General features: G+C 40.1%; 1 protein-coding gene across 5 annotated transcripts in view; it reads left to right on the top strand.

Annotated features, from left to right (window-relative positions):
- The window catches only part of MAPK9 (mitogen-activated protein kinase 9), an 82,115-nt gene that overhangs the window by 2,900 nt on the left and 66,633 nt on the right, over nt 1-12,582 (top strand). For 4 of the 5 annotated variants that reach the window (XM_045026695.1, XR_006581536.1, XR_006581535.1 and 1 more), the window contains exon 2: nt 9,600-9,775. In XM_045026695.1, coding sequence (XP_044882630.1) covers nt 9,654-9,775 — 122 coding nt within the window. In that variant the 5' untranslated portion in view covers nt 9,600-9,653. Of the gene's footprint in view, nt 1-9,599; nt 9,776-12,582 lie in introns of those variants that run through there. The other variant, XM_045026697.1, reaches the window with a different exon arrangement.

The raw sequence follows: 12,582 nt of genomic DNA, 5'->3' as shown, positions 1-12,582 counted from the left end.
AGTAAGAACATGCCACTTTTGAATAGTCACTCTCCTGACTGTAATTACACTTTAAATAGTGCATGTAAGCTAAAATGTATTCACAAGTTTACTGCATCTGACATGCTATATTAGCCTTGTGATTCTGGAACTTTTCTCGTGGTTGCAACTAGTTGGAAAACAAAATAACTTTCAGATTGGACCACCCAGTGTATGTAAGCTGCTTTTTTATGCACCATGTGCATATTTATCACTTTTGTATAATCCTTTTAAATTGATAGTACATAATATTGATTCAAGAGATGTCAGTTTATGAAGATGTTGGTGAGATTATCATCACTGTCCATCTTTCATAGCATGAATACCTTAGTTTTCTATTTCTATATTGATCATAATTGTTTCACTAAATAATATGAGAACACCAGTAACTGAAAACTTCTGTTTTTTTAAATTGAATGTGATGCTAAATTCCAGTGGAGTCCTTGACTTTCCATACCAGTGTTGGGCCTACTGATACGGGTCTACAGTCAGGATGTATGGAATATGCTTTGCATACCCATGATGTATATGATAGGTAAATAAACTATTGTCAGTTAAGAGACTGGTACTTCAGAGTCAAGAAATCGAGTTGACTGACAAAGTTGGTGGTCTCGAATCCTAATTAAAGCAGTTTCCAACAGTCTGGAGTTGAGAGTGTTTATCCTGGTTTCTAAATCAGCTTAATTTTAGGATAGTTTTATACGGTCAAATTCTGTCAAAATGCCTTTTGAGTTCGTAGCTTCCTCCTTTCTTTAATGCTTCATCTTTAATACTATCAGGAAAAAAAGTGTTCTTAACTCAAGTTAGCTAGCTCAAGGTAAAACCCTGGTAAAGACAAGGCAATTTGTATTCTTCACATGAGTTAGCAGGTTGAGTTGAAGCCTGTGGGCAAGCCTAGTCTCTAACTTCACCTACTGATTTGTATGAAAACTACAAACTGCCTTTTCTCTACTAGAAATTTACCTCTAGTTATCAATACACCTTTTACTCCTGGGGGAATTCTGTGCCACTGTGCAGTGCAGAATTCTGCAGAAATTAACATGTGCGCAGAATTTCCTTCCCCTCACAGAAATGGGCTGCAGTGCTGCTAGCTGCCACTAGGGGCCACTGTACCCAGCAGAGCTCAGCTCACACATACAAGTCACTTCTGGGGGGAGAGAGAGGGAGCTAGAGGGTTCCTGGCAGCTGCAATTCCCAGCATGCCCTGAGGGAAGGAGAGGGTGGTGCATCAGGCTGTTTCTCTCTGGATCCCTAGGCTCTTGGTGGAGGGGAAGGCAGGTGTCTGGGCTGTGGGGGGCCATGGCTGGGCTTCGGGGGGGAGCGGATGCAGGTATCGGGGCAAGGGGTGCATTGTGGCTGGGCTCTTGAGGGGGAGCGGTACAGGTATCTGGGCAGGGGGGGCAATGTGGATGGGCACAGAGGGGGAGCGGTACAGGTATCTGGGCAAGGGGGGCATTGTGGCTGGGCTACGGGGGGGAGCGGATGCAGGTATCTGGGCAAGGGGGGCATTCTGGATCGGCAAAGAGGGGGAGCGGTGCAGGTAAATGGGCAAGGGGGGCATTGTGGCTGGGCTCTGAGGGGGAGCGGTACAGGTATCTGGGCAAGGGGGGCTTTGTGGCTGGGCTCTGAGGGGGAGCGGATGCAGGTATCTGGGCAAGGGGGGCTTTGTGGCTGGGCTCTGAGGGGGAGCGGATGCAGGTATCTGGGCAAGGGGGCAGAGGCTGGGATCTGAGGTGGAGCGGAACAGGAATCTGGGCAAGGGGGGCATTGTGGCTGGGCTCTGAGGGGGAGCGGATGCAGGTATCTGGGCAAGGGGTGCATTGTGGCTGGGCTCTGAGGGGGAGCGGATGCAGGTATCTGGGCAAGGGGGGCATTGTGGCTGGGCTCTGAGGGGGAGCGGTACAGGTATCTGGGCAAGGGGGGCTTTGTGGCTGGGCTCTGAGGGGGAGCGGATGCAGGTATCGGGGCAAGGGGTGCATTGTGGCTGGGCTCTGAGGGGGAGCGGTGCAGGTATCTGGCCAAGGGGGCTGTGGCTGGGCTCGGGGGGGGGGAGGGTGCGGTTATCTGAACCGGGGGCCCCCGCGGCTGGGATCTGAGGGGGAGGGTGTGCGGATATTGGGGCTGGAGGGGCCCCGTGGCCGGGCTCTGGAGGGGAGAGGAGGAGGTGCAGGTATCTGGGCAAGGGGGACCCATGGCTGGGCTCTGGGGGGGAGAGAGTGCAGGTATTGGGACCCCATGGCTGGGTTTTGATGGGGAGGGGGTTTGGGTGTATTGGCTGGAGGGGCCATGGCTGGGATCTGAGGAGTAGGGGTTGTGGGTGTCTGGCCCCCTGGCTGGGCTCGGGGGGATTGGGGGCAGAGAAACAGGAACTGGGTTGTCATAGGGGTTTCTTTAACTCTCTACTCCTGGGGGAATTTGTGTGTGTATCTGTATAGTTACAGACAAACTTGTTGACAGGTATTTTGAAATAATTTGGAAGAATTTTAAAATGTTGTGTGCAGGATTTTTAACTTTTTGGTACAGAATGCCCCCAGGAGTAGGGACCTTTTTTTCCCTCATGAAGATAAGGCCTAAGGAAGGTCTGGCTCCTAATAGCTGCAAACTCTGGCCCTTTCCCCCCCCCCATATCCTTCTTATAGTGTGCTGGGAAATGGTCCCATCCCTGTTACCCAGACAGTTGCTGCAATTAGGACAAGTAACTGTGATCTTTACTTTAGGGTTTAACCTTCTCCTTGTCCAGTGATAACTTTGCTCACCTCAGTTCTACTCAGTTGCTGACCACAGTTCTGCCACCCATTAAGCTCAAATGCTGAAGATCGGGCATGGGGTGGGTGATGTTTAAAACCTTGCCTTTCCTCTGGTCTGCAGGACTTGTCTATGTAGAGATTTAGGGCATGGCAAAATGGAGTGTAAATCTACAGCATACCTTCTTGCTGCACACTAGCTACCCATATGGCGACCCTTGCTGAGAGAGAATAAGAAAGAGAGGGGACTCCTCAAGGGGATGAGGGGGATGAGGACCTAAAGCTTGCAGAATAGGGGAGGGAATGATGGAGAGAACAGCAATAAACTGCTTAATTTTAGGGCAGCAATTATGTTATATGCTTGGATACTATAGTGATGATTTTTTAAAGTTTTGACTACTAATCGAAGGCTCCCCATTATGTAGTTTAAAAAAATTTCCACTTCATAGTTTGTATTCTTTCAGCTATCCCTCCTCAATTTGAAAGTGTGACGAAGATTGTCATAATCCTATCCCATAAAACAAAATATGAAACGAATGCTCTGAAAATTAAAATATAGGAAAAATTGGAACTCTGCTTTACAGAGTTCTCAGAACTCACTGGGGTGACTCGGATGTCTGAAAGTGCTTTGGAAGAGGGAGGATTGTTCAAAAAATTCTGAATTTATCAAAAATTCACTTTATAGCTCATTATGAGTCTCTCTAACTTTTTTGTAAAGTTAGGCAATTTCTCCTATTTAAATAAAGTTTAGTATTCTTGCAGTACCTTGATGTAATAAGGTGCTCTCTTGAACAACTCTTTAAATCCTATTAGGCCTGTTCTACAGGGTTGCACAATTTGTTGCTTCGGTGGGCTGAGCTCACTGACACTCTAGGGGTTCTTTGCATCACTCCATTCCCTGCACAAGCTCCCTGTGTGCTCCTATCCTGTCCCCCTCTATTTCAGGGACTCCCTGCACCCCTTCTAGCCTCTCCCTCCTATCAGGGACTTTTTGCGCACACACCCCTTACCGCTCCCCCCTACACCAGGGGCTATTGTGCCCCATATTCCTCCTACTCCCATACTTGGGTCTGCCTACCAAGACCTCAGCGTGCCTCCCTTCCCGCCCCCCCCAGGGCTCTATATAATCCCTGTGTCCCTGCCCATTGTCTCCCATTTCCCTCTCCACCATATGCCAGGGGCTTTGTGTGCCCTCTGTTTCCTTCTTTCCCTCAATGCCAGGTCCTTCATTCTCCTCTCCCATGTAAGGAGCTCTGTGTGCTCACTCTGTTTGCACCTTTTCCTCTACCAGTATTGTTTCTTTCTATCTGGGGGATAAGTCATTCAGGTGGTCAGCATTTTAAAATCTATTGGGACAGAGCTAAAATGAATGATGTTATGCTGGATGATTTTTATGGCTGTCATCAGCTGGATTCATTAATCTGTAGACAATAGCTGAAGCTAATTGGTCTGCTAATCAGATGCCAGGGGCTCAGTGTATCCTCTAGTGGAATTGATCAGATGCTGCATTCAAAAGTTATCACATCACATCACAGACAGACAAATGAAAATATCAAAACCAGCAAAAATTATGTACTCTGGGTTTCAATATATTTATCACATTTATGTAGCAATATGAATGACTCTGAGCGTAACCTTACTTCATGGAGACTGCCATATTTCCTGTGATGGAGAAAAAAATTCACAATGATTTCAACTGGAAAAGCACTCTACTTTTGCTGGTTTTATATAAATGTACTCTTTTCTATACTTCTTTGTTTATAAAGAAAATATAAACAGTAGAATTAACAATTGAAACCAAAAACTCCATATATACACAAACATTTAAAATATGTGATGAAACATTCCCAAAGCAATGCTTAAAAGTGAGTGCTTTTCTATTAAAACCAAAAGGAAAGTGATTATCTTCATTATCTATTCTGTCAGCCTTAGTGAATTAAGTATTTTAACATTTTTAAAATGTTAAATACAATGTAAATTTTTTAAAAAGGCCAGTTCCAGTGGCTTTAAGTCTTGAAAAGATTGCTGAATTTTTCCTTTAATGTAGTTATTTGTCTCTCAACAAATTATAATATTTAGGTAGCAGTGTGCAACACTTAGAAAATGCCAAATTTATGGTGGTTTATACAACCTTAATTTGATCTTCAGGTGTATCCAGCCTATTCACTGAATGAGAGGAAGGTTCTGTGGAAAAAAAAGTGTGTAATAATGTAATTAAAGATCATAATGCATATGCACAAGGGAGCTGAATTAAGGTTTTATGGGCAACTGTAAATCTAGCATTTTTTAACTTTCACAGTGCTTGAAACTTTGCAACCTAAATAACGTTCTTTTAACATTTTTTGTATGCAATTTCCTAGGTGTGTTTTCTTAAAGAGAGATATAAAACCAATTTTTTAATATATACCGTTATAACAACCTCCTCATCATGTATCATGATCAGGGTTTAAACCCTCAGCACCACAACACAGACTCGTATCACTTGAGCTATAGGACTGTAGTTACATTGTAGTGGGGGAATGGGCAGATGGTACCATGTACTGGGTTTAGGATTGGTCAGACTCCCTTTTTGCCCCAGCTCATTCCTTATATAGATACTGGGTCAGGGGGAGGAAAGGATTGTTGAAGAAGGTCAGTTTCCAGATATTCCCTGCACAGTGGTGGTGGCAGCACTGATAGAAAGACCAGGCTCTTTAGGGTGTTCAGAAGCCAAAAATTTCTGAGGCACACAAGAAGGGAAGTGATCATTTTAAACATATTGCAACTCAGCTAAATCTAAATGTCATGTGACTGGTCAAAGAAAAGGCATGTCTGTAGCCTGAGGGGTTTCTCCTTATTGAGTATCAAAGACCTGTTGCAAACAATGGAGATGTTAATAATACTTGAATAAAATGTGTTAATTATCCTTTATAACGGAGAGTGTTAGGCAACCTAAATATAAGGGGGTCTATCAGCTCCTCCTCTAGTAGAAATAATGAAATTTAAACTTGTTTAGAATCTAATATGATCAGAAAGACAGCTGCTGACAAATGTATCTGATCTACTTTGACTTTTCTTCAGGACATCAGGTCATGGCAATAAGGGGGTATGTGTAGAAGAAGGGTGTTTTGAGTCTCTTCCCCCTCCCCCCCCAGTAATATGGGTTTGTTTACTCAAAAGAAAGTAGATGCAGTCTTGTCACCCACTTCATGTTTTTCTCCTCAGTGTTAACATGGAAATTGTGAACAGGAAAAAAAATGATGATTAAGCGGGCAGTGTTCGCTGTTACTGGCTATGTGTAAAATTCCATCCTTATCCCTTTTAGCCACATCACCAAACTCAAATGTTCTTAAAAATCCATCCACACAATAACTGAACTTGTGCCATTACACTGGTTTCTGTTATCATTTAGTATCCTCTTTTAAATTTAATTTCTGACAATTTGAAGACTAATGCTATAATAGATTAAAACAATCAGCAGTCTGTGGATTCCTCAGGAAGTTTCCCAGTATGTTTTGTTCTTGCTGAAAGTACTTTGAGCCCCAAAACTGTGCCAAGTACTTATAGATGTTTGCATGGTTATATGTGACACTTTGTGTTGATGATTTATCTAAGTTCTAGACACAATGGATTGTCAGATTTTGAAACCTATGTAGCATTTACTATTTACCTTTTTTGTAATTTGGCATCACTTTTCCTCAGCAGGCAGGGGATTGTCAGTAGTTGGCAAAGGAATGTGAACAAGATGGTGTCTTTTTGCCCTGTGTGACAGTCTTGCTTCTGGTTTTAAAATAAATTTAAAATCTCAAATATTTTCATGGAGAATACAGTAAACCTAGTCAGTATTATACATAATATTAGGCCCATTAGAACAAATACTGATTTAATTTGTGTGAATATAGGTGTATCTGAAAAAAACATACAAAATGTTTTCACTGTCTCTTATGTTTAAGTGATTTTTGTTGTTTCTGAAAGGTGCCAGAATAATGAAAATGTCATCCAAAAGCTGATCATAGATGAGGCTTTTAATTAAAAAAAACAAAACAAAACAGTAACTTTTTTCATTATCTGACCAACATCATTGCTTATTGAGAGATTGTCTAATGACACTTCCTTCCCATTCAGGATCCTGTGGGTCACCTCTGTTCCCATTTCAAATTGTCTTATATCGCTATGGTAACTGCAGCAATTAGTTCACTAATATTAGTTTTCCATGTATGTATTTTAACTGTCTTCAGCTACTACATAGTTCTCATACACGTTTCCAGTACTATCACCAATCTGTTTTTTGCAGGCTACCAGCAAAGAATTATGTGAATCACAGTTAAGGATATGTTGTGTTGATTAGAAATTACATTGCAAATTCTTTGCCTCTCTTCCTTCTTTGTATGAGGCAAAGCGGTGACTGGTTGATTTAACTCTTGCAATCCTGCCAGTTAAGAATGAACTGTTCATATGGTGGATAGAAAGGAGACTGGAGTTTTACTGATCGTACCTGCACTTACACAGGTGTCTGCTGGTTATGTTTATATCTATAGTAATAGGCAAATAAATATGTCATCGATAGACTAGAAATAATTGGTCTTCGAAAACAGAACTGGATGTGTTAAAACATGAGGACGTGGCTCTTCAAAAGACTTTTTTGTTGCAGATTTATGTGAAAATTTGTGGCTTTAGAAAAAACAAACGTTCAAACCCAACTGGTAATTCTTTTAGCTATACAGCTGTGCCATTGAACAGAATTCCTTAAAATGTTCAAAAATGTCCAAAAGAAAATAGCCTTCTGAATGTATCACATCAGTCTTTATCTTATCAGTTTAGTGAATGAAACAGCCAAGACAATAGGTAACATGTGAGTTTAGAGAACACTTTTTTGACAAACTACCTTTAGAATGTTGTTAGTTAGCAAGCACAGAAAGCAGTCCTTGAGACTGCTGCTTTGAAGTAGTGAACATTGCACAGGCCTGTCCTATTCTTAAAAGTTGGGTCAACATAACTACGTTGGTCAGGAGTGTGTGTTTTCACATGCCTGACTGACATACCTATGCTGACCCTAACTTCCAGTGTAGATGCAGCTAGGGTTGATGGAAGAATGCTTCTGTTCATATAGCTGCTGTTGCTCAGGGAGATGGTGTTCCTACACTGTTGGAAAAACTTCTGTTAGTGTAGGCTGCATCTACATACACCATTATGCTGACATAGCTATGTCAATGTAGCGATGCCAGCATAGTCATTGTATAGAAATAGTCTGTATAGTATATTTACATCTTATTATAGACTCTCATGGATGTTGTATGAACCAAATTTGAAATGGCTGGTGAGGTACTGTCTGGTAAATGTTTTTTATTGTTTAGAGACTATTTTTGTGAAAATCTTCTCTTTATTTTTAAACTGGTATGTTTTGGCTGTCTTCCCTTGTAACTTGGATTAATTTAGTATTGGTACTTGAAATTTGTTGTACTTCACATGTGGGACTTCTTTCCATGATTTATATGGTTATAGATTTATTTCTAGTTTAGCTCTTGGAATTTCTCAATATTTTATTCTCAACTGAACATGCATGGAATTTTTCCTTTGTAGAAAGATGGGTGAAAGGAGTAGGAGATCTTAGTCTTTTTTGAAGGAAACTCCAGGATTTATAGATCTACATAATGTGACTTTTCAGTAGCTCATTGACCATAGTAAAGTTTTTCTTAGAACATTAAGTATCTGCAGTCATGAATCTTGCAAAAAGTAGGGCCTTGTGGTATTGATCACAGTCAAAGAACCAAACCTGAAAAGCCAAAAGTTGTTTCTTTTTTTTCCCCTTTCAAATTTTATCTTAAAGGGAATCCGATCCTCCAAAGCACTTGCAACCTCTCCCAGCTTGGTACTGTCTGCAAACTTTAGAAGTGTACTCTCTATGCCATTATCTAAATCATTAATGAAGATATTGACCAGAACCGGACCCAGAACTGATCCCCATGGGACCCCACTCGTTATGCCCTTCCAGCATGACTGGGAACTCTCTGGGAACACTTTTCCAACCAGTTATGCACCCACCCTATAGTAGCTCCATCTAGGTTGTATTTTCCTAGTTTATGAGAAGGTCATGCGAGACAGTATCAAAAACCTTACTAAAGTTAAGATACACATCTACCGTTATTGCTCTGATCATCTCATCCCTTCTCTTGAGTCCCTTTAGTGGCTCTGTGCTTCTTTCTGTGTAAATTTCAAACTCCTTGAACACACTTAGTTTTATGTCTTTTTGAAATTCTGTTTCTGCCTGATATCATGGCTTTTCCCAGTGCTTGCCCAGGCCACTCACTGTGCTCTGCCCTTTTGTGCTACTGACTTCCATACCTGTTATCTGCTCTTGAAATACACAAAGAAATGTTGAATTTTGCCATGAGATTGCAGTCACATACAGTAGTAATAGCATAACAACTCCAGATATAGGTTTTACATTCTCCCCCTTAAAGGTTGCTGGTTAAATCACAGTCCCATGGAATGTTAAATTCTGCTGTTTGAATCAGTAAAAGAAAGTTGCTTCTTGGGGTTATGAAGGAAACATTTGCTCTATTTAGCAGTGATGTCATCCATAAAGATTTGTGTATCTTATTTTACAAGAACTGGTAGCTGGATGAAGAATGCCTAACTTGTTTAAATCTGTGAAGAGTCTGTTTATTTTTGCCATCTTACATATGTGTACCTTATGTATTAATAATAAACCAAAGCACTAATAAGTCCTGATGAAAAAATCATTTAATAAATAGTATATGTATTGAAAAATTCTTCTACAGAAAATATTGAAAAGATTTTAATGAATTTTCCTGTTTAGAATAAACAATTGTTCAATATCTCTTTTTGTGTTTAAAGATCTTGAAAACTGTGCCAGGTCCTTGGGGGAAAAAAACTACATGACACTGCAACATGAGTGACAGTAAATGTGATAGTCAGTTTTACAGTGTTCAAGTCGCAGATTCCACATTCACTGTACTAAAACGGTACCAACAATTGAAGCCCATAGGATCTGGGGCTCAGGGCATTGTTTGGTGAGTAATACAAACTTTATTTAAACACAAACAATTTTAAATACAAAGCAAACTGTGAACATACTCTTGGTATAATGAAAAGGTAAACTATACATGTGCCAGAATATAAAATATTGATTGTAATTAATACTTTTATCTCTTGCTACAGGATTATGAACTAAGCAGGTTCTACAATACCTGCTTGCTGTAGTGTCTAGTATTGAATTTTTGTTTTAGGAAACAAAATTTAAATTCTTAGATATCTGCATAAGTTGTTAAAATGGGTAGCAAATTTCCTTCTCATTAACCATTTTATTTTTATTTCTAGTTCTTACATTCCCCATGTAGTTATGATATTACAGTGTAAGGTATGACAATGAGATGGTGAGAGATTCTGGGTTTTACTCGTTTCTTCATCCTGGCCCCCTTTTTCCCCCCCCTTTTATTCCCAATCACTCCTATCCATTTCTAGGAGCCATCAATGCAGTGCCTTGCCATTAACTGGCAGGATGAGGCAAATCAATGTCATTGTCACTCCATGGATTAACCAGAAAGGGATGCTGTGTGAGGGGTTGGGCTGGCCGTCTCTTCCTTGGTGTGTCACCTCAACTATGTGTCCAGCCTCCACTGCCCCAGGATGTGCGAATCGTTAGTCTGATCCTGAACCTTAGTCTCTTGTATGGCACCACAGCACTGGGCCAGCTTAAAGGTAAAACTTTTCAAATGTTTTTTAGACTGCAGCTATCAGCTCTACCCAGATTACCTGTCAGGCCCATATTTTATTGGGCAAAACTTTATTTGGTAGTAGCAGGAATGTGTAGGTAACTGTCAAAGGCTACCAGCGGTCAAGGGGGCAGAAAGGCATCACCAAGAATACCCTGGTATTGAGTTGGAATAACAGCCCCTGGGGCTTTTACACTTTAAACGTACACATTTTAAAAAAAATATTTTTCTACCTTTATATATGTATGTGAAACAAATTTATTTAATCTCTCCCATTTTCAACTGTTGTGGATGTGTCTGAAATGCCATTGTCATGCTATTAGGCAAGAAGTACAAAAAAAAAATTAAAATGGAAACTTTCATTCTTCTTTGAAATTTGTGTTTGAGTGAGGCATGTGTAATCACTACGTTAGGTATTAGTGATTACGTTTATTTATTTATTTGGTGTATGCAATCCTGTCAAGCCGAGCCAAGCCAGGTTCTTATTAATGATGTTTAAGGCATGAAGACCTCCAGGAAATTGAGTCATTTAGCAGTCCTCAACAATGTGTCATAGTTTGTGGCTGCCCACATTGACATAATGGTCTGTCTCTAAAACAGTGATTAGGTAAACTTCAGTATAACATTTAATTTTTTTCAGATTAATGTATCTTTTTGTTAACTTTAATTTCTTTATATTAGTACCAGATGGCATGAGGAATTTAAGATGGAAATGACCACCCTTTTTTTAATACATATGGTGCATTTCTGATCTGTCCCACTTCTCTGCTGCTACAAACCAGATTGCTCCCTCAAGGTGAAGTCCAGTGCTGAGTTTAGGCTGTAGGGTGGGAGGAGGGTTTGGTCTGAGAATTCTGGATTGAAGAGGAAGGGTAGGAATACAAATCAGAGGTACACCATTTCTCATTTTCTTCTGAAAACTGTCTGCAAATTAAAGAAGCAGCAGCTAAAACTACATCTTGTAAAATATGTATGGAAACTTGCCAAAAATCAGCATTAATAATCCAGGCTTTCAATACAAAGAATGATATGCTCCCCTAACTGTTGTACTTCCAGTTTGCTAGCTGGAAAGTTGTAGCTTCCAGGAAGTAGGGTTTTTTGGCTTTTTAAAAAAGGGTTTTTTGGTTAATCATAAGGTTAATTTTAAAAAGCCTTTTATTAGTCTGTCAAAATCCAGTTGAGCTCTGAATCATTGGTGGGGGGGATCCCCATTATTCAGTTCATTGTTTTAACTATAGGAGATTTGGAGTTAGTTATTTCCTTAACAATATGAGAATAGGAGCAATGAGAGTTGCCCAGGTTTTACTAAGAACCAATGTTAATACTGTTCCACTTTTCCTTTTGGTTGATATTAATATGTGAAAAGAAGTAACACATTTGTTCTAATATCTAATGTTGGTGTTCGCTGGTAGAGGGAGTCTTTTTTTTTAACCTCAAATACAAAATAAAGATTTTTGGAAGGAGCTCAAAGAACTTGGTTCCTTCAGAGAGTGTTTTAACTCTCCTCCCTTCCTGTTTAAGGGGACTAATCACATATCACCCTTTTATATTGTAGACAAAGTAGAAAACTCAGGGTTTCCCACCAAGATTCTGTTTCTTTCTTAGTTTGTGACTATTAATGTATTTGAGCTTTTATGGTAAGACTAAATCTATCAAAGTTTTAAACACCTCTTTCAACACACTCCTCCCCCACCCCCCCCAAAATATTCTTCCCTTTCCTCTCCAAATGGCTCTTTCCTATCGGGGGTGTGGGGTGTGTGATTTAAATCAAATTGATTTAAATCATGATTTACATCACTAGTCAGGAAGACTCAATTGAATCATGGGTTTCTACATAAAAGTGCATTCTTGTTGGTTGTTTTAACCTTAATACATATTCTTCACAACTCAGAGACGGATGTAGGTTTCATTTTTAGAAGGTACACACTATATATTTTTTAAAGTGATTTATTTTGAAAACTTTTCAGATTAGTGTTACAGCTATATCAGAAAATGAATAATACTTTGATTATTTCATTTATCAAAGGTAATTGAAGCAGAGATTATGCAGTCATTGGGAGGTGAACTATCTCCAATTCAACAGATTAATCGTAAATATTTGGAGG

Source organism: Mauremys mutica, chromosome 8 (genome assembly GCF_020497125.1).
Source record: "Mauremys mutica isolate MM-2020 ecotype Southern chromosome 8, ASM2049712v1, whole genome shotgun sequence".
NCBI lineage: Eukaryota > Metazoa > Chordata > Testudines > Geoemydidae > Mauremys > Mauremys mutica.
Note: the sequence above shows the minus strand (reverse complement) of the source record. Positions and strands in the feature narration are given on the sequence as shown.